This window comes from Orussus abietinus, unplaced genomic scaffold (assembly GCF_000612105.2).
Source record: "Orussus abietinus isolate OABI.00-Male unplaced genomic scaffold, Oabi_2.0 scaffold65, whole genome shotgun sequence".
Lineage (NCBI taxonomy): Eukaryota > Metazoa > Arthropoda > Insecta > Hymenoptera > Orussidae > Orussus > Orussus abietinus.
Genome location: NW_019394317.1, coordinates 144,930 through 172,814, shown reverse-complemented (window position 1 = coordinate 172,814; position 27,885 = coordinate 144,930). Strand labels below are relative to the sequence as shown.

The following is a 27,885-nucleotide window of genomic DNA, read 5'->3' as shown; positions in this document are numbered from 1 at the left end:
CGATACAAAACCGGGATGGAATTGGACGGGAGAGGAGCCGCCCTCGGGAGTAATGGGAAAAACGTTAACCCTTCGCCCATATCCGCTCTGGATTCATTGGATCCGGCGCCGGCTCGTTGCGGCCGAAAATCGGACTCGGCCCGATAAATCCCGGTCCCGGTCTCTCGTCCCTTCGGGATAACGCGCCGTGTCCTGCCTCCGGAGGGGACAAAGACGGAGGGGGCGCGCCGGGACGCTTTTTGCCCCCGCCGCCAATTATCGGCGCACCCGGGGGTAAAACCGAAAACTCCTCCGGGAACCCGCGTCCTGATGGATAAGCCCCCGGTCGCTCCACCTGCGCTCCCTGGTCAGCCCTGAATTACGTCTCTTCTTTGGAACAAGGAAAAAATGTCAGAACGTATCCTTTGTAAATTTTCGAGGTAACCCAGATGACGGAGCATCGACTCGGGACGAATTCTTCGGACGATTTAATTTTTATCCCCGCAGCCAAGTCGGCAAAGTCTCTCTTCCCGTGATACGCGCCCGATGCGGCGCCCGACAAAGAGCGAGGGGATGCAACGGCCCCTGTCGGACAATTTCGACACGCGACGAACGTCGAGGAGCGGAAATGACGTAGTCAATCCTTTAGGCGGATTGACTGGGGGCCCCTGCTTTTGATCCCCGCCGAGCATTTGTCTTTCTCGAATGGAATCCGCTACAGCACGTCGAGCCTTTCTCTTTCTTCTTCCCCCTCGCGTCGAGGCCGAGTCGTGCCGACACATAAAGAGAGACGGAAAGAATGGCTACCCTTCTTTTAACAAAATAAAAAAAAAAAACCCTCGAGGCCCCTAATAATAATTTCCAACGGGCATTTTTTAGGTTGATAAGTGAAAAATTGAATGTACTAATTAAAAATACGGTAACGCGACGAAAAAGGTAAATTCTCTCCTCTCTTTGGAATTTTTATTTGTTTTTTTTTGGTTTCCAGAAAGAAAAAAAATTTTCGCTCTCCTTTTGGCTCCCGTATTTCCGTCTCTCTCGATCCGGCCGTATGACGTTTCGATATCGATCGTTGCCGAAGAATTAGTACTCGTTTACTCCAGTCGAGGGTGCTCCACCGGATCTATCGAGCGCAGGGAGTTTTTTGTGCACCCGTGTGCATACGAATATATACAATAAATAAGCACCTAGGTAAACGAGTACATAAGTCCGAACGAGAGGAGTGCACCAGAGCGCCGGAATATCAACGCCTTATGTACCTACGCGCCCTCGTTATCGAGTTTACTCCATTCTCCATTTTCTCTCCTTTCTTCCCCTTTTCTCCTCCCTGGAAATCATTTCTCGCGCTTTAAGGCGCGCGTCTTGCATCGACGGCCAAAACGGAGAATTATGCAGTAATTTTATGCACGCGACATCGGGGAAATTGCGCGGAAATTTTTATTGCCATCTCGAGGGTCTCTCTCGCCTTATCGGCGACGATTGCCGATAACGAGGGGTCGCCGATTGCCGTCATATTTCGCGAAATCCTTCGAGCTGCACCGTTTTATAGACCCTGAGGAAAAGGGGGGGATCGAGCGGGGCATAAAACACTTTATGCAGAGGGTTACCCCGGCATAATGAGCCGTGTCACGATTACCCGGGAAAAACTCGTTAATTAACGCTGTACCCGAAGCGGCCTGCGTCCCCGAAAAAGGGAGAAGAACAAAAGAAAAGACGCCGGGACAACGGATGAAAAAATTTTCCCGGTTCCTCCGCGGCGCTTCAATTAACTCGTCATCCCCCGCGCAACTCCGCCGAGTAATTACGCGTGGGCATTTTCATTTTGTTATTTACATTTTATTTTATTATCGTTCCCTCCTTTTTTCCCTTCCCTCCCTTTTCCGCCCGGCGACTGAGTACACACATTTCTCGCGGACGCCCGCGTTGCGGGGGGTCTGGGGGAGTTGCGATAAAATATAAAAAACGCGGCGGGAAACGCTAGCGTCATTTTTGGAAGCGTTTTAACAAACTCGGCCAGGACGAGCCGTGAAAATGCAAAGCATTTCGTGTTTACCCGGGCATTTCATTCCGTGCGGGGACAATTTTCAATTTCTTTTTCCTTTTTTCAGCCGACCTTCGTTTTCAGGGAGGATAGTTTTTTCTCAGTCAACCTTTGGTTGTTTTCAGGGAGGATTTTTCTAGTCAAGCTTTGGTCGTTTTCGGGGCTATTCCCGGGAAGCCGGGAAACAGCGGGGGGTCCCTCGGGAGGGATCAGGACTCCCGATCTAGATCTAACGGGGCGGATCTCGTTTCGCTATTTCTCCGGACTCGTTAAGGCCCCGGGGAGTCGAATCTCGAGTCGAATCTCGAGTCGAGTATCTCTCGAGGTATCTCGGAGTTGCTCCGGTAACTCGAGGGCCCGGGAGAGCCCGAAAACAGTTCGAAAATAGTGATCCACGACGAACGGCGGCAAGAACAAAGGAAAAGGGAGAAAAGGAGATCCGACACTTGGCCAGGAACGGGAGGGGGGACGTTCCAATTACCACGGAGGGATGTGGATACATCCAGGAGGGTCGGTCCTCCCAGAATGAGGTTCCCGTTCGGAGCTCTCCTCCCGGTCCTTACCCTTGCCGGAACATCGCCCCTTTTTTATTTTCATTTGCCCCCTCCGCTTTTTATTTTCATTTACTACGTCTCCATCCCGCCTAATCGGACGACTCGCGACCGAGTATCGTCCCGTCCCCCTGTTATCAGTCCCAGGGTGTTTACAAAATAGCCAAGGGGTGGAGGAAAGGGTGAAAAGAAACGGAGCAATTAGCAGAAGGCGATGCAAATTCGAGGCCAGTTGGAAAACGAGCGACATTCAGTCGGGGTTTCCATGGGAGTTTCCATGGGGTTTCTCAAAGCTGACTCCGCCACTCTCCGGGCTCACGGCCGAGAAAATGAGAAGGCCGTGCGCTATCTCCGGATTTATGCGCCCCGGGAGGAGGACGAGCGAGGGAGGGAAAATAAAAATGGGAAAGTAAAAAAGAGGGGGAGGAAAAATTAGCGAGCACGGAGGCGGAAGACCGGCAAAGCGAGGGGGAGAAGGGAGGAGAGGAGGGAGCCCTACAATTAGGCGGAAGACACACGGATCCTGGAGGCAGATCTTGGCAGTAAACTCCGGGCATTCGTCTCCCGGGTTTCTTCCCGGTCCCTGGGGATGTAAAGCGCCGCGCGCCCATTGGGGCGGCAACCCTTTCGCGGGTCTCTCTTTTTCCGTCCTCCTTCTCGCCCACCCCCGTCGGTATTTACGCGGCGCGCACAGCCGCCGGTACGTATTTCTAGTGGCGTGCCTGCCGGAGGGAAAAACGAAGGGAAAGACCCGGGAGGCGTAAATAACGGCCCCACGTGTCCAGGAACGGCCCGGACGCGCTGAGATGCGCCGAGATGCCCCAGGATGCCCCGCGACGTAATGTACCCCGGGCATCCGAACTTGCACTCTCGGGGAGGCACCGGTACTCGCATGAATGCACGGTTTTATAAATAAGGCACCCCCTCCCCCTCCTCCTTCTCCTCCTCTTCGCCTCCATTTCGCCCCCCGCGAAGGCGAGTCGAGTTATCGGACCCGTAACTCCGCCGAGTTACGGACGGCCCGCGCTTCGCCTTCGCCACTTTTCCCCCCTCGTGCTAACTTTTTGTTTGTCGACCCCCCTCCCCTTGGTTTTGGTGCTCCGCGAATATGGGAACCCCGATGAATCCCGCGGGAGTGGAGGGAAGATGAGAATACTGCTGATTTTTGGATGGATTCTTTTTTTACTTTTTTTTTTTGAAGGCTCTTCAATTTGGTCGTCCTCGGAGTGCTCCTCTTGTTCGTTCAATTTGTACACGAAGAGCGTGTCCGATGTGGCCATCGAACGTCTTGACGTCTGAATGCGAGTCGGTGGAGGCAATTAAGCCTTTGGGAATATCGGTCAGATTTAATCGGGCCGTCGTGCATCTCGAGGGCATCGCCGGCTGCATTTTAAGCGGCACGAGATGCTCCCAGATCCGTGCACGTTGCGGGGAATAGAGACTCCTCTGATTTTAGCCCCTGTTATCGGCTCGCTTCTCTTTCGGATGTCTAGATGCTCTCGTCTGAAACTGACGGCTCGGCGCCCAGAGACGAAGAAGATGAAACGATCGGACGGGATCGTGGCTCTATCCGGTTATTTAATTATTTCGTGCTTCTCTTATTTTTCATCTTCTGGTTTCCTTTCCCCAGGGCTCTCTCTCGCTCCCTTTCTCTCTTGTTTTCCGACCCAACAGCGAGGCGACACGCGAGACGGAGTTATCGGGGACGTAACTCATCCCCCGAGTTGGTCCATTCGCAGCATCCCTCCAGCGCCTCTCGCCACTTCCCCGAAATGTACCCGCTAACTTTTTTATTTATCGACCTCCTTACGCGACGGGAAACCGCCCTCCATTGTATCGCCTCGGTCCAAGGATCCCTGCAATCCCAGCCTCCGGGACCCCATCTTTTCTCCCTTTCTTCTCTTCTGTAAAGTCTGCGAGAGGTTACTTTTCCATCCCGTCTTTCGGAAAAAATTATCATTTGTCATCCACGCCGGGATCGATCGTCCCAGTTATTTATTTAGAATTTTTTCTTCTCTTCCCCCGACGCGCGAGCCTCGTCCCACGGGAAGGAGGCGAGGATTAATCCTCGAAGACGCGAGAAACGAGAGGAGCAGCTCCGGAGCGAACGACGGAGACGCTTAACGAGCCAGAAGCGAGTGCCTCGGTGCACTCGCACACGTATGGCGGTGCACGTACCGATGCACCGAGTACGTGCACTCGGGCACTCGGCGGGAAACACCGGGAGGGAGAGGTCGCCATGCGGAGATAATCGAGGCGCGAACGAGAGAGCGACTTACTTCCGAAATAACGAGTCCATTGAAAAGCGGCCTCTCGGTGCGAGAGAGCTCGAGCGATCCATCCCCGCGATATTAAACGCTCCCTAATAAAGCATCTTGCCTTGATGCAGCCGAGACTCGACGCAATTCCCGGACTCCATTGTGGGTCCGAAAATAGAGCGCGTATTATTGAATTTTTATTTTAAGACGGGTCATTTGTGCGGGGAATAAATTTAGAGATTTTTGAAAATTAAGTGACAACGTAGGAAGGGGTTTCAGGTGGAACTTTTTTTTTTCTCTGCACTTGCTTAGAGGAGTTGATTCACTTTTTCCTCGCGAAGTCGAGTCGGAGATCCGTTTTAGAGGAGCTGGACCGGTCGGGCTTATCACTCGCCCTCGGAGGATTAATTCGCCCCTTATCCGCGGTCCTCTTCTGCAGTTGGGGAGGCTCTCCCGGGGGGATTGCAGCCGGTCCGAGAGGGCATTAATAAACCGACCCCGAGACTCTCTTTCAACCCCCAAGTCGTTCCCCACCTTGGACCGTACCGAGGAATTAATTGCTCAGGGCTGTTAGCGTCTCGCGGTAATTGCTGCCCTCTTATTAGTGCGGATGCAGCGGACCGGGCGAATGCAACTGCGAAGGGTGCACCGGGCGGCTATTTCGACGCATCCCCGCTGAGGGTGCAACCACTTATTCGGCGGTGGGGTAGAAACTCCCCGAAACTCCCGAGGACACGACGCTCCCCCTTTTCCGGTCCAGGGGACCAAGACTCGACCAAAACCTCCGGAAAAAGTTTCCCCCATCTCCCTCTACGTTTTTATTCTTCCTTTTCACCTCCACCTCTCGTGCATCGAAATCCTCCGATTACCTGCGGAAACTCGTGACGCCCGAAATCCGCGTTCCCGATAACCGAAAATTAATCGGTTTAAATCATGATTTTAATTTCCGATATAAATTCCACCCTCCGCATTAATCAGCGATCTGGACCCGATATACGGGGACAGCCTGCTCGGCATCTTTCCGCGAAATCACGGGATTTATCGTTTATCCGAAATATGATTTTCGTGAGCGAGATAGCGCGGGGGGGAAAAATTAATTCGAGTCCAGAGGTTCTCGTTTCGGATACAGGGGGTCGCGACGATAGGAACGGGCGATAAGAACCGGTGAGTCGCGACTCCACGAGCGCCGTTAAACGGCCTGTAAAAAGCGCCGGTTAACGGCGCTCTCCTTCGAACGGTCGTTAAGACGACTTTCCGAGAACCTAATCGCGACTCCTTCCAAGGTGGGATTTTTCTCCGAACATTTTCCGACGCCTACAAGGAGATGGAAAAATACCTTGAAATCGTTTACAAGAACGGAAAGACGCAGTTAGAGGCAGTTTACGGGGCGCTAAATCGGGGGCGCGAGTTTAATTCCGGAAGAGCGATCGGGGGTCGATAAGACGCGATCAGGGTCGCAATCGGTGTTATCAATCGAGCCCACTTTTGACGGGACCGGGCCAACCCTTTGACCGGGGCAAGTGCAGGCAAATGGTTCCGGTGGCCGTTTCGAGGGAGGGTTGCGGCCTCCCAGATATCAATCCGCGGGCGTTATCGACCCTCACCCTCGGGGTGGCGAGGCGTCAACTTGAAACTATCGGATTAATCCCTGCGCAAGGCAGGGCGCGACAAGTGCGACAGTTTGAAGGTGCGGGGTGGAATCCACCCCGGGGGCGTTGCGACGTCCGCCGGACGTCGCTCACCCCTTCCGTACCTGTGTGTACCCCGGGTACCCGCGCGGGGGGTGCACCAACACCCTCTCCGTGCATTGCAGCTCTCGAATTCCCAGAAGCTACGTCCAAGGGGTTGCCACCCCCTGTGCGATCGGGTTGACGAAACGTGCCGATAAGGCATTCCGCGGTTTCTCGGGCGACTCGACCCCCGTAGACGAATCTCCAGAGGGGGGATTCACGAAGCCACTTCTCCAGTTATAGGGGTAGTTTCTGAAATAACTTGTAAAAAAAATTCCAAAGAATTCGAAATCTCCTCGATTACCCATTTCCTGGTTCCTAGGGGGCTCGGGAGTGGAACGAAGGGGGGTGAAATCCCGGCGACAAGATGGCCGTCGGAAGACCGGCGGCGAAGGGGGTGAAAACGACTCCCTAAGAGGCCGGGGGGTTGAATCGCCGGGGGAGAGCCGATGTCAATTCTGCATTTCATCGTAAACGCCTCGGCGATCGGACTTCCGATGCGGAAATTCATTTCCACTTTTCCCGGGGCAAGGGTGAGGGGGGAGACGCCGGGGGTACTACTACCCCCGGCGACTCTTATTGGATCGGCCTTTCTCGGCCCCATTTTCTGTCCTCGGCTCGCAACGTTTTATCGAAAGTTTAAATTATCCGTCTACGGTGGATAAGTCGAGGGGCCCCTCCACCCCCTGGCGTCTTGGGGGGCAGAAGAAGAGGCGCGTCAACGACGCCGGGCGTCGTTCCTCCGGGAATTCCATGTCCCGCGACCTGGAAAGACGTCCCCCCTAGGGGTTTCTCCGTTAAAGGGTCCTCTCACGGAATTCACCTGTTTAGGGGTGATTGCGATCCTGACCTACCTCCACCAAGCCCCTGTGGCCCTTCTCGCTATCGCCAGGCAACCCAGGAAAAGGAACCCCTCTCACTACGGAACGAATTTACCTCCACTTGAAATCAAGTTGCGGAATTACCATCCCCCTCGAATCCATCGATTTCCACGGCTGACGAACCGCGATCTTATCGGTGAAAATCGATAAATCGATAAAAATTCGAGTTTAAGTTTCCTCGCGTCCCGTCCCCTTCAGGGTGCGGATCCTTGATGGCGGGGCTTAAACCCGGAAAAGGAATCCCGGCATTAAAACTTCCTCCCGCGGGAATCATCCCGAGGGTTAATTGCGAATCGCGTGTAACGACACGCGGACCGGAGGTGTCGCCCCCCAGCGAGAAAGTGTCGGCCCCCAAGGGGGGTAAACCGAGATGGAATTACGGATGGCTCGATGGCCCGTAAAGAGGGTTAATTGCCGCGCGAAAACTGTTACGGTTAATCCCGGACCTCACTTTCCGGCCTTTTCCACCCGCCCCGAAGAATCCCCATAAAAGGGTAGGAATCACCGCAGCCCCGTTAAAAGGGCCGTAAAAGAAAATATCTCCTTACCACCAATTTTTCACAATTCTATCCTCTCTTCGCGATTGCTCCTAAGTACCCCTCGGGAAAAAATTAAATTTTTAACCCTACATTACGATCCTTCGATCGTCTCGCCTCTGTATTACGTACCATGCTTTTTTAAGGATTCCACTTTTCAATTAATTCCAGTTAAAACGCGAGGGGCACGTTTTCGGGCACCGGATCGCCCGATAGTACCCCAGAGGACGCACTCATCAGAAAACCAGGCATCGCGGTTTTTAATCTCGTTAATGTCCCGCGAAATTAACGAAAAGTGCACTCGCGGTTCGGCCGCGCGGAGGGCGGCTCGATATCGGCCGGGTCGGCCCTCCGCGCAAATACAAACGGCAATCGATACTTTTTATCCAATTACCCGGTTTTTTTCCCCGTTTTCTGCTCATCCGAAACGAAGGATGTCGAGGCCGGTCTTTCGAGGCCGACGGAATTTTTTCCACCGCCATGACAGTCGAAACGGTGAGTAAAATTGGCCCCCCTGACCCCGGAGGAGGGACGATCGAATTTTAAGAAATTACGCCGTTTTTCCTCGATACCTCGTAATCGGGACCTATTCTTTCGGGGAATGATCGTAATTCTATTTACGGTCCCACTTATCGATCCGTCGATTTCGTTAAAAGAACGCGGAATAAAATTGCCGAATTAATTGGCATCCCCTTCCGAGTCCTTGGTGATCGAGTCGCGTTTCGGTTTCCGCGTCGGCTAGGTGCCGATTTTTTTCCGCTTTCCAAACCATCGGTCATCCCTCTCCCCGCGTCCGGAATTGACGTCGTTGACGGGCCGGGCCGAGGTAAAAATTGATTTAACGATTGTCACGCGAGACTGGAATTTTTTCGGGCGAAACCGCTGTCAATCCGGCCGGTCACTGTTCCCGTCGACTCGCGGCCTGTTATTAAGCTCCGTCATGTCAAAGGCCCGCGGTATATCGGGCCGCGCGCCCCCCAATAAAAGTCCCGGGGGTTCATTTTGGGAATTCAATTAGAGAAGGTTTTCCAAGAGGCGGGCAATCGCCGACGCGAAATATCGCTCCGCGAATCTGCTCTGCGCATCCGCGCCCTCTATATCGATTCCCTAACGAAAATGGACGGTGACAACACTCTTTTATACAACGCCACTATGAATAAATCAAATCGAAAGTACTCGCTGTCGTCTCTATGCGCGGGTACTTGTAAATTGCGCCGAAATAGGCACCTCGGTGCTGGATTGCCGGCACGGAGAAAAAAAGTATAAATAAAAAGGATTTATCAAAATTCCGAATCCCCGAAAAAGCGACCGCTTAACATTTTTGCCGGGGTCATCAGGAGGGAGATACTAATTACGAAACGGTGGAGTTTTCCGAGGAGGATTCGCATTTTTCATGATTTATTTATTTATTTTCCCAGAAGGACGTTCGGCGCCATCCTTTCTCGATTCCTTATTCCCAACTTCTTCCCCTCTAGACGTCTCCACTTTTCCGCGATTCCGCGGATGCGGACACCATTCCGCATTGTACGGAAGCGTCTACGATCTCCGGTTCGGCGGGCGGCACCTCGCATGGAAAATTCCAATACCCCTTGAATTATTTCCCCCTCGAAACTCAGGGGGAGGTCTCGAGGATCGAAACTCGAAATTCGAGACGCATAATCGAATTCACCGATAAGAAGGTCACCGCGGAATTTTCGGCCGATTAGCATAGCCGAGTGGAGAAAAAGGATTGCCTCGACCTCGAAGAATCGATTTATCGGTCCGCCCTCCGGGTGAAATGTTTATATTGAGTTGTAATTCGTCACGGCTTTCCACTTTGCATATCGTCGACCCTCTTGCTGCATTCGACCTCGTCTCCTCCCCTCTTCGTGTTTGTCCGCTCGCTTCGGGGATTTTATTATTTCACCTCACCCCCACTCGGGGGGCGAATTCGTTTATACACCCCGGTAATGTGAGCCGGTAAATGCCACTCTCTGGAAAATGCCCTTGCTCATTTTATTCCCCCCGAAGAAGGTGCACTCGCGATCCTGAGTGCTCCCGAGGAAGGAGGCCCTCGGCTGACCCCTTTCGATTTTTATCACCATTTTTATCGCACCCGATCGACTCCGATCCCGTTGAAAAAAATCGCTCGGTCCTTAAATTAAAGGTGGAAAAATTAAAATATGGATGGCATTGATTTTAAGGATTTATTCCAAATTTAAAATGGATGCAAGTCGCTTCCTGCTTCGATGGGCGACACATCGGACGGAACATCTCCGCAGCATCCCTCGAACTACCGCCGCGCCTCTCTCGGTCCGACCATATTTCTATCCTCCCCCCAGCTTTTCGCATCCGGGCTTGTATACGCGGAAATATTAAATGCATCCACGGGAGACCCGGAATCCTCTCCTCTCTTCTCGCCTCGTTCGGAAACCGAGTCCCCTCCGTTTTTCGGAGAGCGACCCGTGATAAGGGGCCGCGATAACGGCGCGATGCACTCCGTAGAGTGTAAAGTGGTCCAGGAAATGGGGCGAGTCGTATTAAGGTGACGGGGGATTTAACGCGAGACCGAGGCGAGAAATCGCGCGAAAATCGCGGGGAAAAAGAAATTCCGAATTTCACCAACGATCAGAGATTCGATAGATCGATAACGAGGGAAAAATACCTGGGCAAAAATAATTTCTCCTTGATTTTCGCTCACTAAGGTTAAGAATTTAATTTTTTAACGTCTTTCGTTAAAGTCCCTGTCGGGAGGAAACGTCGATTTCGGACGTCGGGGCAAATAGGATCGTCCTCGTCCTTCCAGGGGGAAAGATTCGATCGAAAAGTTGGTTTCGGGGGTCCTGGAGCTCCCCAGGGATCCGGGAAGTCTCCGATGGGTCGACTCGCGAATACGTCGGGAGCATACGTCCGCGAGAATTACCCGTTTTCCCGGGAACTTGGCCGAAGTTCTGGGAAAACGTCGGTTTCCGGGGACGCTTCTAGCTCATTGTCCTGGCCACTACGCGGAGCCGTTAAACCTCGGAAAGGTCCGAAGGACTTTGGCTCACCCGAGACCTCCCGGAGATCCTGGATTAGGTCGGCGAGTTCCCGTCCTCCGAAGCGGCCGAGAAGTTCCTCGCAACGTGCAGACCTGGAACCGGATTCTGGAATTTATAAGGATTTTTTTCGAATTTCATTCGCGGACGAAACATTTTCCATTACCGCGAAGTCGCGTCATTGATCAACATTTTAAAGTCGTATACGAAACCGTCAATTTCGCATGCGAAAGTTGTACAGTCGAGAATCGAGTCTTTGCCCCAAAGTGCCTCCAGCTCGGTTCCGAGGATCGATATCAATTTTTCCCATTTTTCCCCGAATTTCCATCTCGAGCAAGACCGAGTGATTTGGCGCGAAGGGTCCTTCGAGGGTCGGCGGAGAGCCGTATAGAGTCAGGATCGAGGAAGAAAGGAGGATAAGCGAGGATATCTTCGGCATCGGCGATATCGACCGTCGACCACTTGGCATTCATTTCGGGAGATACGACTCCTGGAGGACCGCGGCCGGAAGTCCTCGAATCGAGGTCAGAACTCTAAACTGCGGCCCGACGCCGTTCCCGTCTCTTTTCTCTCCCTTCCCACCAGGAATCACCCGATGACGAAAAGTTCCGGATGGAATTCCGGGCGAGCTCTTCCGGCTTCCGGTCTTATGCAGGGGCGGTACGTCAGGAACTTTGACGGCGTCTCATCTCCTAAGTGAACCCCCCTAGGGGATCATCGACGTGGGAGACGAAGCACTCGAATCCTTTCCTCGACCTGCTTTAACGATACCGTAACCACACCCCGAAGAGATGCGAAATCGCCATCCCGAAGGCTACCTCGAAGAGTGCCCTGAAACTCCCCCTGAAAATTTTTTTTTTTCTTCCACTCCGATTTTATACCAAGTGGAGGGAAAAATGCCGGGACGAAAACGCGGCGCGATTTATATCTCGAAACCGGAGGAAAACGAGAATCTCCGCGAAATGTGCAGCGATCGCGAGTGCAATGGTAATTGCAAGCGAGATCGCCGGCGCAACCACTCTCGAGGCACTCCTCGCAATCCTCGCTGCCGTTTCTTGCGGCACCGAGCGGTACCCGAGCTGAAATACGGATAAGTAGCTGCACGATGATTACGTTTACCGTTACGAGGCGAGCGCACCTTACCTACGTACCTACCGAAGGTGTGTAGGTTGGGATCCTTACAAGGCGCCGAACGACTCTACGGATTCCGCCGCTTCTTCAAGGATGAAGCACGGGAAGATGCAAGGAGGTTGTAGATGGATACAGGTGGAGAAGGATGGAGGAAAGTACAGACGGGGACTGAATGGTACATAATGGTACCGAAAAGTGCACCGAGGTCCCGTGTCTAAAAATGTCCTTGCAGTCCTGGTGAAGGCAGACCTCGTAACTTTGACATTTCTCCCCGACTCCTTCGGGATAAGATCTGGAGCACGTGTGCAAAATAGAAGGTTAAGATGAGTATATCAAGAAGGATAGGAGCTGTAGTTGTTTATATTTTTTATTTATTTATTTTATTTTATTTTATTTTTTTTTTGCACTAGAGGTAGGGGATGGCTTCGATAGGGATACAGATAGGAAGGCAGGAATGTGGAGCAACCTTTTCCCGCCGTTATCCCCATTTAAGTCTTTCCAGTTGCGTTTAAGTGATTCAATCCGGAGGCATTCAAACCCTGGAAGCAAGTTGAATTTGAATATCCAGTTAGCATTGTTCCGCCTTGGTTGCCTCGCTTTAATTGACTCCGCCCCGTAACTGCGGAAATTAAGTTGTCATTAAGAGTTAACAGTTTCGAAAATACTTGAATCGTTAGTGGCTCTATTTTAGTCTCGGACTCGTTCCCCGGAGAACAATGTCCGGACTCCCTGCTGCTGTAAAACGGTAGTCGGAATCCCAAAAAGGCACAAAAAAATATACAAGTCTCTTCCTCGTCGCAAACATCTCGAAATAGGGTAAATCGTTAGAGACTGAGCATTGCTTCGTTATCCACCCGGCACGTTCGACTTTTCCCGAATTTTTCCTCTTTTTTTATCGGCTTACCCGAAACATTTTATATTTTTTCCGGAAGAGCTGAGCGAGATGTCCGGATCGTTTTCCCGAACTTTAAAAAAAATCTATCGCCCAATCGAGTTTGGATTCCCTCCTCGCGGCATTTCCATCCCTTATCAAAACTCATCCCCATTCGGAAGCACCTCGTTCCCGAGGGGAGTTCTCTTCTCGAAGGGAACTCCAACTTTCCGGAAGCGGCGGGACCAGATTCGCAGCATCCGATCTCCGATCTTCCGTTTCCTCGCCGAGGGAGCGGAGGAGGAGTGGAAGAAGAACTTCTGCCGGGTTGCAGAGGAGCGATTAGGGGATGAAAAAAGAGAAGAGCGATCCGTTTCATTTCGGGCCCCGGATCGGTCGTCGGGGAGGAAATGCGATTTGGCCCCGCTCTCGCTCGTACAGGCTCGTTACGTCTCTCGGTTGCGAAATGCAATCTCGGGTCTTGCACCTTGGGTGCACCTCGGCTGCATCGCCGACGTCTTCGGGGATGCAGCAGGCAGAGTCTCCGTTTAAGGAGCGGGCACCTCGGCCCAAGGAGCAACAAATTTCCCCCGTTTACCGGCATTTCCCGGCTTCTCCGTTTCCGCACCCCATTTCCACCTGTCCAAAGTAAAGGAGACACCGCGTTCACCTGCGACCTCTGGCCCAATTACCCCGTTAAAAAATGTTTTTTTTTCATCCCTTCCCTCAAACCGCCTTTCCAAAATTCTGAGATCCGCATTTCCGGCGGATTTTCTCCGTATTCCCTTTATTCCTTTCCAAGGTTGGAAGGAAAGGTCTTTCCCGGGGCACCGAAATCCGGGGTGGGGATGCATGTAAGGGGTCGAAGAGGGTGGCGAAAAGGCACCTTTTCCGGGCCATTTGACGTCCGTCCGCGGACTCTCGCGCAAGGTGTCGATCGTATAACGCCCCTTCGTCCCTCCCCTCACCTTCCCCGAGTCCACCCCCTCGTATATCCAAACGCGTATATTCCGCCCCCGTCGCGTTTTCCACCCATTTCCCGACCGGGCGCGGGTTTGCGGCCGGGACATGACGCATTATCGGGGTCCGGCGGGGCCGGGCAGAGAGGAAATTAAAAATTGACGCGGCCCGGAAGGGCGTTTGCAGAAACTCCGGAGGACGGGGAGGGTCCTTGTCCGAAGGCGCCATCTTGGCTCGTCTCGACCCGGTTCTTCGAGTTTTTCCTCCTTTCTCGCGAGCCACTCCATTCCTCTTTCCCCTGATGGCCGACTTCGCGAATTCGCGACGCCTACAACGTTTTCCCTGTTGAAACCGAAAATGTTAACCCTACTTTTTTTTATTTCGTTTAAAATTATTAGATCGTTTTCTGGGTTTTATTCCAAGTCTAGGATCTTGGCGAACGAACTTTAGTACCCCGTGGCACCGAAATTTAATCGAACCCGATAGACGAAGAGGGGTGCGCGCGACGGGGGTCCGTGGGGGATCGCGGGGTGCAGCGTGCCTTTTCCGGGCCATTTGATGCCCACTCGCGCACTTTAGTAGCGTCGTTCGTAAAGCCGTTCGAGGGACGTATACGCGAAACTCATTCTCTAGCGAGACGAGAACTCTGGAATTACAAATATCTCGAGATCGGTCGCGCCAGGTTGGGGATAAAAAATGACCCATCCCCGTTATCAGGGGCCTCTCGATCCGACCACTTGGCTCCCGAAGAATGAGAAGATAATTCCTCTCGTTTCCAAACGGCGTCCTTATCGTCCCGTTGTCTCCTTCGATTCTTTCGATTCTCTGGATTCCCTCGATTCCCTCGATCGACCACCGATTTCCCAAAGGATAGGAAACAAAACCAGCGACCGAGCCGGGCGACAAAGAGCGTCTCGCCGAAGGTCCGGCTCCTCCTTTTTGTCCTTCCCCTCTTTGTCGACCTCGTCCACGGGAAGAAGAGGACGAAGCTGGCGAAAAGGGAAGCATCGATCCGCGATCCTCCGAGCGTTTGTCGTATTATCCTTCCCCGGGAAGTTTGTCGAGCTCCGTTTGTCCGGCCGTCGAACTTTGCGCTGCGAATGCACTTGGCGCGGGGTGCAGCCTGCGCCCTGCAGCCGAGTGCATCCCGGAGGCGCATTACTTCCCGCGAGACGGATACTCACCTTTGAAGGAATCCATTTTTTCTATTGAATTTATATTTTTAATTTCTTTTCTTCACTTTTCCTCCGACGAGGGAGACTACCGAAACGGCTCCGCTCGGAGCAAGCCCGGAAAGAATGGGCCGCGAGTTCGAGATTAACGAATGGGATTTCTCCCTCGGACGAGTCGAAAACTCGTAATGAGGGGTTTTTGAAAAAATAATTATCACCTCGGTCCCAACGCCCCCGGGGAGGTTCCGTGCCGCGGGTGTTCCCTGAATTCCGCGAGATATCCCGGAGCCGACGAGGAGCTCGAATATAAATGTCGGTTCTGGGACGCGCCAGCTTATGTTCCCACTTGAGTATTCAAAACGGCATTACCCCCAAAAAGGGTATAGATGAATTTGACTTCATCGACGTCGATTAAATTTCTTAGCGCCTTTCATATCCTCTTAATGGGCGCGGCCACCCGCGATGCCCCGCGGAGTGCGAGCACCTATTGTCCGATTTGCCGAGGCGCGTAAACGCATTTGTGACGAATCGGTGGACCGTGTTCACGGTGTGTTCTGTCCCGGCTCGCGGGGGGCGAATTCGGCTCTCTTTACGGGGCTCAAAGGGTTCGGGTACTGCTCTGCCGGGCGCGGCTTTGGGTGGCGCAGTCAAATCGGCGCTTCTTCACGGTCAATTTGAGTGTCACCGTTGTCGAGGGGAATAACACGTTGAATAAAACACGACGCATTGTTTGGCCAATCGGCGGAAAACCGATTTCCGCTCGCCGGCCGGGCTCGGTTTCTGGACCAGGGCTCGAAATTTCAAAAACTTACAGAGGACCCTCCTGCCGATCGCTAAAATATTTTTATCAACCGACTCGATTTAACTTTTCGACCCTAACGATTGCCATTATACGGACATAAAATCGCTGTAATCAGTCTCTCCCTTATCTCTCCCTTATCCGAGGACGATGTCAAGGGAGTGACGGGTTTGAAGATTTTAACCTTGCAAGGGGGTGTTACTTTTAACGGATCCAACGCCTGTATCCGTCTATTGTGTACACACGGGGTGGCCGGATTCCGCGTCGTTACTTGCTTTATGAGACCATAACGGTTCGAGGCGTGCGCTCTATAAGAGATCCCCCGTAACGGGGGTGTTCTTCTAAACCGACATTTACGACGGCAGATTCTTACGCTAACCAAGTCAAATACATAAAACGCGACCGCGGGAGCGGCTTAACGGGGAGTCCCTGCCAGATTTAACGTCCGTTTATCGACTCCGACTTCGTTAAGGCGGCCTTAACGGATCCCGCGCGGCGGAATCTCGATTTCGTTAAGGCCTCTTCGACAGGGAGCAGGTCTCGTGACGAGCCGAACCCCTGGGGGATCAGGTCGTTAACGAAGAGGCGAGAAATTCCGAGACGGAGCCAAAAAGTTGCGGATCTCGGCGACGAGCTTCGCCAACAAACCGGAAATTGCTCGCGGCACTCGGGAACCGCTTACCGGAAATTCGGCGTTAAGCCCCAAAATAATTCCCGATAATTGCGCGCGACATAAGTTTCCGTAAAAGAAAAAGGAGAGCATCCGAGCATCTTCCCGGGGAGTTCAGCGAGGGGGAGAATTTTTACTCCGGGAGGGTAATAAGGGCGGAAATAAATAGAGAAGTAATGTATCCGAGTTCCTTCCGAAAGTGGATTTTTCATGGATTTCGCCCGAGGAGTTATGAAATCTCGGGCCCGAGGAAATATCGAATCGGCGGCGATCGGGGGAAAGTCGCGGGAAAAAGGGGGTGCACATAACGGGGGTAACATCGATCGCCTCCCACCCACCCCCGGGTAAGCGTTTAATGCCGCGTCGGTCCCGTGGTTTCAGCCGCGGTAAATATCTCTCAAAGTCAAACTAGATGGCAAAGCCGATACCGAGAAGAACGACCGAGTGATCCCTCACAGGCCGGATATATCTAGCTACTAAACGAAAAATCGATGCCGCGACCTGCCCCAACACGGCCGCCGTTGCCCCGATGCACCGATGCACTCCGGCTCTATGTACCGAGGCCCCGAGTACATGTACCGGACCTTCTTCTCCGCCCGCGAGAAGATTTACCAGGGTTTAAGACCCCCGACGTCGCCTCTCCGGTGCATCCCGTGGAAGCACCCCGATGCACTCGCGCCGACAAATGCACTCCCGGCGATGCGCCTCGCCGCAGAGCGCCCGTAATTAAAATCCTCTATTCCGCTTCCAAACTCGACGAAGATAAGGGACTCAAGGTGCAAATCCTCGACGTCGACGGCCGGGATTTTACCGCGCACCGGCCGTCATAAATGCACCACGGAGATAAGATGCGATCGTAATTGCTGGTCGCGTCGGCCGGTTAACGAAAGGCTCGTAAATTACCGGGGAATTTACCGCTCGGTTCGGGGAAGCTATTAGAATCGGCCGCAATGGCGGAATTTATTCCGCGAGGGTCTCGTAACGAGACGACTCGTGCTCGATAAATAGGAAGTCATTTCCAGGGCTTATCAGCGGTTGGGAAAAATCTGGAAACAAAGTTGCACGGGGTTTCTTCGACGTCGCTCTTCGTTTTCGGGCTCATGTCCGCGTTCGTTCTATCTCTCTCTCTCTCCTGTTCAGGTGGGGCCCGAAACTATTTTATTGCTCCGGCCACATTCTCGACACGCATGGCAATGCGTCTTCCGCATAATGCGCGGCCGGTTCGTGTGCGGCGGCGAGCATGTGCAGGGGTGCCCTCGCGGCCGAGTGCAGCGGTGCAGCGGTGCACCGGTGCACTTGCTGCGGCGAGTGCGCGCATGTGGCCTCGTAACTGGAATTGCGCCCGACGTAAGGAAGGCGCGGGGGGAACAAAATGAAGGAACTATCGGATCGCGGCGATGCCATAACCTTTATGGCGTCTGCCGTGGACACGTACCGCCCAAAGTAGTATCTACGTTCTCGGTTTTTACTGTTATTCTTGCCGAGCGTGGCCCAGAGGCTGTATAGAGGGAGGATTTACTGCGCGCCCCCCGGGACCCCCTCCCCGAGTTTCCCACCTTTCCCACTTTTTACCGGGACGTCTCCCTTCCTCCGGGACGCTCCTCGGGAGAATCCTCAACGAGCCGAGCCCATGTCCCGAAGAAAACGCGAAAGATCCTCTTTTGATGCACTCGAATTTCAAGAATTTATCCCCCCGATGACTCCCCGTAAAAATGGCGCCTCCAAAATTCGTCATATATGCTTGAAACTATTATATCTCTTTTTTCGAGATATCCCTCGTCCTCTCGAGGATAAACCAACGTCATCGAATAATATGAATATGTATATATTTATTTAAATTTGGTTTTCTTGCAGAGCTGCTGCCTTCGCCGGTGCCACCCGCAGCGTCCTGATAGCGCGAGCACGACTTATCGGGTGAGTTTCCCTTTTTTCGGAGCGAATGGATTTCTCGGAAAGTCTTAGTCGAGGATCCCGGGGATGGATCTCGCCATTAAGGAGAGGTCGAGGGCGTGATAACGCGAGCTCGTCTTTTCGGTTTTTTCACTTTTTTTTTTTTGCGCCGGGAGAAGTTATCTCGTGAGATACATTTTTTTTCTGGAAAGGGTGGATATTCTTGGAAAACCTCGAGAATGGTTCTCGCGATTAAGGCCCGGACGTGGGACGATTTTCCCCCTGGAGACGCCTCCACCCTTGCTTGCTCAACCACCCCCGGCTCTAGCCCTGGCGAGCACTCAATTACCTAATTACGATGCCAATTACGACGTTGTAATTCCATTCGGCGCGTTAGGCGGCCAATAAGGTTCGTTAAGCGGCCGCCTCCTTAGCCGGCGATAAACCTTTTGCCTCCCTTAAAGCCGAGCCGAGGGTGAACCCGAAGCGATGTTTTAATTACGAAGATGGCGCCGCGACTTCTGTCGGGGAAAGGAGCCGCGATGCGCTTCCGCGAAACTGCACTTGCGAGGGTGCACGCTAGGGTGCATACCAAAGCGGGGGACTTACCTCCGGATTGGGGGTGGCTACGCGAGGGGGTGAATTTCACGCGCTATCGGGTGAAATCAAAACTGGAATTTATCAACCGTGACTACCTTGTAGGTTTATTGGTTCAACGTAGTTACTCGAGTCTGATTTGAGTATTTAATCATTTGTTATTCATTATTTCACTTTTTTTATGTACGGTTTATTATTCACCACGATGCGCATTCCATACCGTACCATTCGATGGGTCGGTTTTCTTGGGTTCCTGGACCTGCCAGCATCGCCGTCCTCCGAGGACGTCGCGACCGGTTCCGGGTAGACGCGTCCAGGAGGAAAAGAAAATGAAAAAGGAGCACAGGAGCCGACAGCGCGAGACAGGACGACGAGGTCCTCGCGACTTCTGCCTCGCCGACCGATCCGATTAATCTCGGCGTTTAGACGCGAGACGGCAGGAAAAATGGAGAAATGGAATCGTCCTCCTCGAGATTCGAAAAGAACCTTCCCAGGCACTCCCGGGAGCAACCCCTCTTCCTTTATTTCCCGCGAATTTTCCTCCCGTTCCAGGCAAAATGGCCCTTCCGACGCGGCGATCGAGATTCGATCCCGAAACCTCTTTAGGACTCCTGGGAATAATTGCGACCCATCCTTCACCCGATTCCCAGGACCGACGTTAATCTCCTTTTTACCGCGCCGCGCGAGTAATTGATTCGGGTAATTTCGCCTTTTTTTCGGGCCGACGAGGGGAGGGAAGAGGGAGACGCGTCCTCGAAGCCGAAGGATATCCTCCCAGGACTAATCTTCCGTAGAAGGGGATGTCCTTTCACTCTCCGATGCCTTCTTTCGACACTCGGTCTTTCCTGGGCGCCGAAGCGCTTCTTATCCTTTGTTAATCCTTTATCAATTTCTAACAGTTCTTTATCCTTCGATTTGGATCCACGGTATTTCGCGTATTTTCGTTTCGACCCAGTTGCGGCGGAAAGAAATCCGATTTGCGGCAAGGAACTTATTCCGTTCTCCAGTTTGCGGATCTCCGGGCCGATTAGTCCTTTCGCGCTGGAAGAACCTTCCGGTGCCGCGTCGCGGTTATCGACGACTGCATTTGCGCTGATAACTATAGATCCCTCGCTGCGCCGATAATCCGGTCCATCGGTCGGTCCTGCTTGTGACGTGATGTATCTACATTTAATACGAGACGGGGGGGATTGGGGAAGGGATCGGTCCCGATTTTGGACCGATACCCAATGACAGCGGGGGTGGATTTTGATTAACGGCGCCCGCGCGGGACGTTCGATCGCCGCGATTTGTCCGGACATGGCCCCCGGAAATTTTTCCAAAATCCCAAAGTTTTGAAAAACGCTTTTCAAACCCCATCCAAAAATCCCCTCTTCTGGTTGCCTTTCCCCCTGACCCTAAATTCACCGAGCAGAAATATTTCCAGATATTTCTCCCCTGAAATTTCCTACTTCACCGAAAAGTTGAACTCCAGAAGTCACCATAAAAAAACCACTCCGAATCAAAACCCTCTTTTCACCTTTCCCCCTGCTTGCCGCCGATCGGCTTTGGGCATTTTTCCCGGATTTCAGCTATCCATTAAAAATCCGAAAAGCCCCGAAAAACCAGGGCGAATTAAGGTCCCCTTCGTGGGGGCTCTTAAATCTCGCAAACAATTCGAACAAGCGCCCTGATAACCCGGTGCATCGGCCCTCTCTGCTCGTGACGTGGTACATATCCTCCTCCGCATATATATACGTCTAACGATCGGTGCCCGATTGTTCCGATTTCGGCCGACAGCCAATGACATCGGGCAGGGGTTTGATTAATGGCGACCGCGCCCTTACGGGGCGGCTGTGCACGCAGGGGGTGACGCAGCCCCATGGATCCGCTTCGTGGCCGTGACTCGCTTTTCTCCCCTTGCGGCTTCCCTCGTCCTGTCCACGCTTTTTACCCAGGATATAACCTTACCAGATATAACGTCGTCTCTGATGAATTACGGGGGGTCGAGGAGGTGCGTGCAGACTTGGCGTGTCCGACCGGTAACTCACTCCGAGTCTCGCCCCGTGGAGATAGGCAGGGACTGATAAGATGACCCGTCGACGTGGGGCCCCCCTGTATTTTTTATATCTATTTTTTTTTTAAACCTTTTTCTTCGTACATATCTCGCGACACGAAGTCTGACGGCTCGCTCTTGGGGATAAAAATCGAGGGGCATTTTAGGCGCCATGATTTAATCTTCTTGAAATTTAATTATTCTACGGGGGTCTTTCCGGTGGTTTTCGAAATTACGGTCGAGGGATTAACACGCGGCGTGTCGCGGGCCACGTTAAGCCGTGCGTCGGGGCAACGCGCACGCATCGCCAGTCCCTTTGCGTTTTCCGCCTTCCAGGGTGGAACCGCAGCGTGGAACTCGGGGATTAATGGGGCCCACTGTACCGCACTCTAGCTGGTCGCGCACGTCGCGGGATATTATACACATCGTGGAATATCGCGCGGTATATAACAGTATATATGTACCAGGGGTATGTACGACCTACGTATACATCGCACGGTCACCGCGGAGTCGTGAAACTTCCCGGCGACGATAAACCTGACGGCCCTCGGCCCGACCGCGGGTAATTCGAGGCGATACACGTCGGATGCAACAACGAGCCCCTTTAGTCGTGCCCGACTTTCATCGTCCCTCCGACGGGCCCTAACGTCGGACTCTTTGTCCCAGGTCCTATGCAAATGGCACCCTCGAATCGCCGAAATGACCCGACGACTCGTCCACGTCGTCTGCTCCTCCATGAATTTTTTCCCCAATTTTCCCCTCTCGCTTTCACGAGAAATACCATTATTGCCGGGCAGGATCAAGGTCGCTTTCACGAGGGGTGGATTTCCGGCGCACCCCCAACGTCGGGGATCAATCCAGCGATCCTCGTTATCCGACCCAAATGGCACCCTCGAATCGCCACGACGACGTCGTTTATTCCTCCGGGAATTTTCCTTTTGTAATCTCCTCCTCTGGTGGTAAATATTATTATTAACCGGCGGGACCATCGGGGGCGAATTTGCCCCCGAATCGAGCGGTCCGGTCCCATCTGCATATCTTGTCATTTCAGCCGGTCGCTAATGTAATCCTCGATTGCGATTCCTAGAGGACTCGGGCCTCGTCAGGACGCGCGTCCCTCGGCGACGACGTCCCCGATTCGCCCTCGATTCACCCCCGATCCACCTCCGACGACGTCCCCGGGCGTCGCCGGTAATTGCGCGCGATTACCCGACCATGACCTACGTCGTGTACTCGAAATAATTCCGGGGAAATGCCTCCTAGAGAGGTACAGCTCGTGATACTTGAAATTAATTTTTTTTGTTGGGAATTTTAGTTACCGATTACAGGGGGGATTTGTTTGAATGTTTCGTTACGCTTCTTTTTTCCCACGAGCTTATCGCAGAGCGCCTTCGCTTTGGATTACGGCCTGACCTTTATCCGCCCAGATCGATAGGTTTTCAATTAAGGGTTAAGTTCCCCAAAATGATTAATTACTTTCACGTAGAGTAATTAGTCCCGGGTTCAATCTAGGTTGACTCACCTAAAGGGATTTCGCCCTCCGAGCCTCCCAAATTGCTCGACTCTGCGTGCTTCTCTTTGCATAGCCTTCCTCCTCCTGAAACGGCAGATATGGAAAGGGATGATGAGCCCTATTAATCTTTTTAATTGTTCCCCGTCAACGTTTTTCATTTACGGGGGAAATTCATTACTCGATCGTGCTCGGAACGATTTTTTGGGCCAAATTTTTTCAGACAAATGCGAAAATCAGGATTTGCCCGGTATCGGGACTGAGTTTCCGTGCATAGCGCGAAACAATTGCTGGGGTAAATGGCGAAAGGGGTAAACGGGGGCAAATCCGACGAGATCGACGAAACGTCAAAACAAGGGACTACTCGAACAATTATCAGAGCTCCTTTCGGCTCTTCTGTCGAGTGCGCCGGATTTTTCGGGCGGCGTTTCGTTGTTTATGGAAGTGAAACGATGATCAGCGACTGCCGCTTTTTTCCGGAAAATCCCAGGGACCCCGATTGCTTTTTTTTTTTTTTTTTAATCATCCCAAATACTCGCGTCCACGCGGGCTCGGCTCCCGATAGACGCCTCCTGTCTGCAATAGGATTTCCCAATTTTTCTCGTTCACTTCCGAAAAATGCAGGAAATTCGAGAGAAAAAAAAGTAACGCTGGAATTGTAGAAAAATCGGAATTTCGTGGGGGGAATTCCCCGATATTTCTTTTTGTCGATAAGAACAGCGCGCGATTTCGTATCGATTGACATTGAACTTAACGTGCGCTCGCGACTTGTCAATGTCTTCTTCTCGATCACGGGCGTTCGTTAAACTTTCCTCGCGTTTTATCAAGCTATCAAGATTAATTGTTAAATAAACATTTTATTCACCGTTTACATTTCCCACCCGGCAGCTGCTCTTTTTTACATCGTGCTCTTAATCCGAACACATCGATACTTTTATCTTTATCCACGTGTGTCGTTTCCTCTCTCCTGGAAAATCAACGGGTCCCGTTTAAGGGTGAAACATCGAAGATGATTAATCATTCCGACAGGGCGGAATCAACCCCCGTCCCGAGGCGGATCGACTCTCCCGATGGGATTTTGCCTTCCAGGTCCCTGCACCCCCGGTTTCATCCCCTTTCCGCGCAATCGTGTTTCCCACATGGAGGGTACCGGGGGTAAGAAGGAAAACGCCGTAATTCCCGGCCGTCACGTTCTCCCAAAACGGCGGGGAAGGTTCCGCCGGGAGAGCGGACGAAGTTTGGAATTCCGGCGGGGTGCGGATTTCGAAATTTTCGGGACCCTCCCCGAGTTGCCGAAATTCGGGAAACTCGGCGGGATTACACGGGGCCGTTTACAGGACGCGTTAAAAGGATCGACTCCCGAGACTCCTCCGATAACACGGATCCCGTGCATTTTTACTTTACGTCTCGGTTCTCCGATTTCACGCCTAGACTTTTTCCCGCCATGGTAGGCGCGAGTTTTTCCGATTTTCAGGGGAAAAAACGGGAAAGACGGAGTCCGTCTACTCGGAATCGACTTTCGAGAGGGCCCCTCGGAATCTCGAGTCCCTGGAGAGCACGTCGAGCCGTGTTTGCGCAGACATTACATACGCAGGGTCATGTCAATTTTAAAACGTGAGAAACGAGTCGTGCCTCGCGGGAATCCGAGTCAATCGTGAGTCACTCGAGAGTCTCGACGAACGTCGAGAGATCGTCGTTTAATATTTCCAAATGCAAGACGTCACCTCCCGTCCCGTTCGAAGTCTCTCTTAAACCGTTCCAACCTCTCCTGGAAGCCCTCGTAATCGAAATTGATCGATAAAATTTGAAAATGATGGTGAAAAATATTTATTAAAAAAACCGTGCGTTTAAAAAAGAAAAATTCATCGTTCTCACAAGTCCCCCAGAGGAACGTCGTCAACCTCTCGGAGATTTAACCGGGGGCCAAATGTTTATGAACGTATCACTCGTGACATCGTCTACCCTATCGGCACCGGGGGTAGAATTTCGCTTCGAGCCCCGTTTCCACGTAGCCTGATAGCGTTATCGGCGCGGCGATACGCGGCGTCGCGGCTCGCATGTCGGGCCGGATAAACGCGCCTCGAGAAGGGGCTGGAGGGTAATGGAGGCGATATTTACGCGCAAATACAGATGAGAAAGGATAAACGGACCCGGCGTGTGACCAGAGACTACGCCTTTGCGACCGGCGGTAGGCGCAACAGCCCGGGGCTTCCTTTCCGGGGAATTTTCATCGGGCGAGCACAAAGGGCCCTTTTTTGCCGACCTGATGGAGGGTCCTCGTATTTATCCTCGCCCCTCCAATCTCCTTGTCTTCGGCTCGCTCGTTTTCAATGGAACTTTCGGCGACGCGTCTCGCGGTTTCCATATTTTAAGGGAAGGAAATTACCGCGGGAGGTTACGCAGGAGTTACCCCGGTACCCATGCTCTCGTTCTCCGAACTGGAGATTTTTTTCTACCGATTAATTCCTTTTCCATTTTTATTTTAATATATTTTTTTTTTTTTTTTCGGGGAGACCTTTTGCAGCGAATTTCCTTGCGGGGGCTTGCAGGATCGCGCCGCATTCATCCCTCGCGCGTTCTCCAATTACGAGCGTGGATTAAAATCCGTTCCTTCGCATTCTTCGAAAACTCCGGCCTAACGATCGTCGAGTTCGCCGGCGCGTCTCGTTCGTTTCCGCGTCGAGATTCGCGGATGGGAATCCGCGGTGCGTGGTGATTCGAGAGGGGGAATTTCCTTTCTTCCGCGGAAGGGAAGAGGCTGGGCGGTTCCGCGGAAATCAAGGCGAAAATCGTTATCCGTGGTTCGGAAAAACTAATTTTCTTTCCTGGAAGGTTTAATTTTAAGAGAGCGCCGGACTATTGTCCGTAGGAACGAAAGGAGTGCCGGAACCTTCCGACCGTGTATGTCTATGTTTCTTGCCCAAGAACCAGGAAGGCCCCTTATTTGGGCGGAACAAATTGGAGACCATCGGGCCGAGACGCTTTCGGGCCTGCGGAGAACGGGTCGCGCCTCCACTCGCGGGGCCATCCTCTAATTACGCGGGGACCGGGATACGGCCTTCCAGGGGAGCGAAACGGGCCTCGGGATGCGCTCAATTAGAGCCAGGTGAAAACTTATGCATCGGCCGCATCCGAAATGAAGGCTTTCACGACAACCCGAGCTCGTGGTCGTCCGGCGAAACTCGAAATACCGCATTCTGACACCGGCCTGCCGCCGTTGCAGCAGGTGCAGGTGCAGCTCCTCGCGATGCACCGGTCGTTCCTTCTCCGGGGTTCCCTCCCAGAAATTCCCGAAAATTGTTCGACCCATTTTTTTTCCTCCTTCCGTCGCTAGTAATATTTTTCGTCCACACCTTTTTCTCGAGAGAAATCACCCCAATTTCCGTTTCACGGTTAAATCCGGCGGCTGCGGTCGCCTCTCGGGATTTTTATCATTTCTAGCCCGACCGCAGTCGTAGACGGACCCGTTTAATCGAGCCAACGCATTCCTGGGGTCCTTTTTTTGGGGGAACTCGAAGGCCCCCTTAATGGGGTCCGCCGGGACCAAAATGGCCGCCCGGGCGGTCCGCGTTTCGAGACCGGCCGTTCCGTGCCGTGCTCAAGGTTAGCCGACACCCGCCGTCTTCCCCTCGCGGCACGCAACGGCCCCCTTTCTTATCGTTTCTCCCGTTAAACGATCTCCACGCGAGCTTGGCACCGCCGTCGGCGACGCCGGCTCCCACGCGACACCACCGCCGCGTTTATACGAAACTTTAACCCCGAGGCCACTCCGATGGGGTTGAAAACACGCACGTCCACCTCCTCCTCCACCTTTTTCACGAAAAAAAAAACAAAAACTATGGAAATTCGCTTCGCCCAAAAAACCGAGCTCGGAATTGGAAAAATCCGTTTCTCCGTTAAAATGCGCCATTTTAACCCCCCCTTTCGACTTACTCCCTCACACCCTGGTGATCACTCCTTAGAAGTGGTTTTGCTCAAGGCAGGTCGGAGAAGTTGACTCGGGACTCTTTCAGAAACTTTCCCAGAAAAACCGTTTGGTTTTCCTGGGAGTATTCCCCGGTGTTTCCGCGACGGATAAAATGGATTTGTACGGGTTGCTGCGTTCTCCCGGACAAGGGATTTTTTTTTACCGAATATTTTGTAATTCCTCTCCATGAAACGGTATTTTTTTTATTTACTCTTCCATTAAAACGCGTGAGGCTCAGAAATAACGTTTTCGAGGTTCCGAAAAATTCTGGGAAATTTGCTTTCTATTTATGGACCAATTTTTTTTTTTTTGTGGAGGAAATCGGGGCAAGGTTCCGATACTCTCCGATAAACGTGGCCGGGGTCTTTGCGGGGGGGAATCGATTTCGGAGGTGCGCTTCCTCTTCTTGCCAGAAAGTGCAGTTTTTCGAGGACGAGATTCCTTTGGCAAAGGGTTCTCTCGAGGCATCTGGAGGAACCACCTAAATTTCCCTCACACATGTTTCGCGGTTTCGCGTTTGGATGAGTTGACTCGCGGCCAAAGTTTGGTTCCGTCGTGTCTCTCGTCCCGGAGCCGTGTACCTACGTGCCATGTATCGGACATGTACGGACTGCTAATGCTTCGCGTTAAGACTGCGAATTTTCGGGAGGAAAAATACAACGGAAGCAAAAGAAACGCGATATGCGGTTTTCCACCCACTGGGGAGGAAGAAAAATAAAAGGGCCGGGGGAAATAAAAATCGCGCATAGGATTTTCGAAACGTCCGCGGCGTAATTAACTTTTTAACGAGGTCGGCCAATCGATGGCTGCATTAGATAATTCACCCGGCGGTCGCAAAGGTGTTTTGCGGGCGGTCGACCGCAAAACGGCCGTCCAAATTAGAAGCGAATTCAGAACAATCGGGTTATCCGTGGGCCGAAATGACGCGGAATGCGCCGGAATTCCGCGATCTGGATTCCATTTGCAGGCCGGACAATTGGATACGCCGATTCAAGTTTCGATGATGGCATGCGCACCCTGTAAGTGCAACTGCAGCGAGCCACTTTGCCGGCCGGTAATGCGCGCACGTACCTGCCATAACGTACATGTAACGGGTACCTACAGTACACCGCGATAAGTGCGACAGATAGGAACGCCCCGTGACGTTCGAAATACGAGCCGTGCGGATGATTCCCCTGTATCGACGTTGAAAACAATGCAAAAATTGGAAAAATATCGAAACTACCCCGTTCCGTTCCCATTGGCGCGTTCCTCGAGTTCGGAATTATCGGAGCAACGCGAATCGACGAA

At 52.5% G+C, this 27,885-nt stretch overlaps 1 protein-coding gene across 1 annotated transcript in view; it reads left to right on the top strand.

Moving 5' to 3' along the window:
- The window catches only part of LOC105703071 (insulin-like growth factor-binding protein complex acid labile subunit), a 91,658-nt gene that overhangs the window by 43,136 nt on the left and 20,637 nt on the right, over positions 1-27,885 (top strand). The window contains exon 2 of the mRNA XM_012431164.2: positions 18,451-18,510. Within this exon, the coding sequence (XP_012286587.1) occupies positions 18,451-18,510 (60 nt within the window). The remainder of the gene's footprint in view (positions 1-18,450; positions 18,511-27,885) is intronic.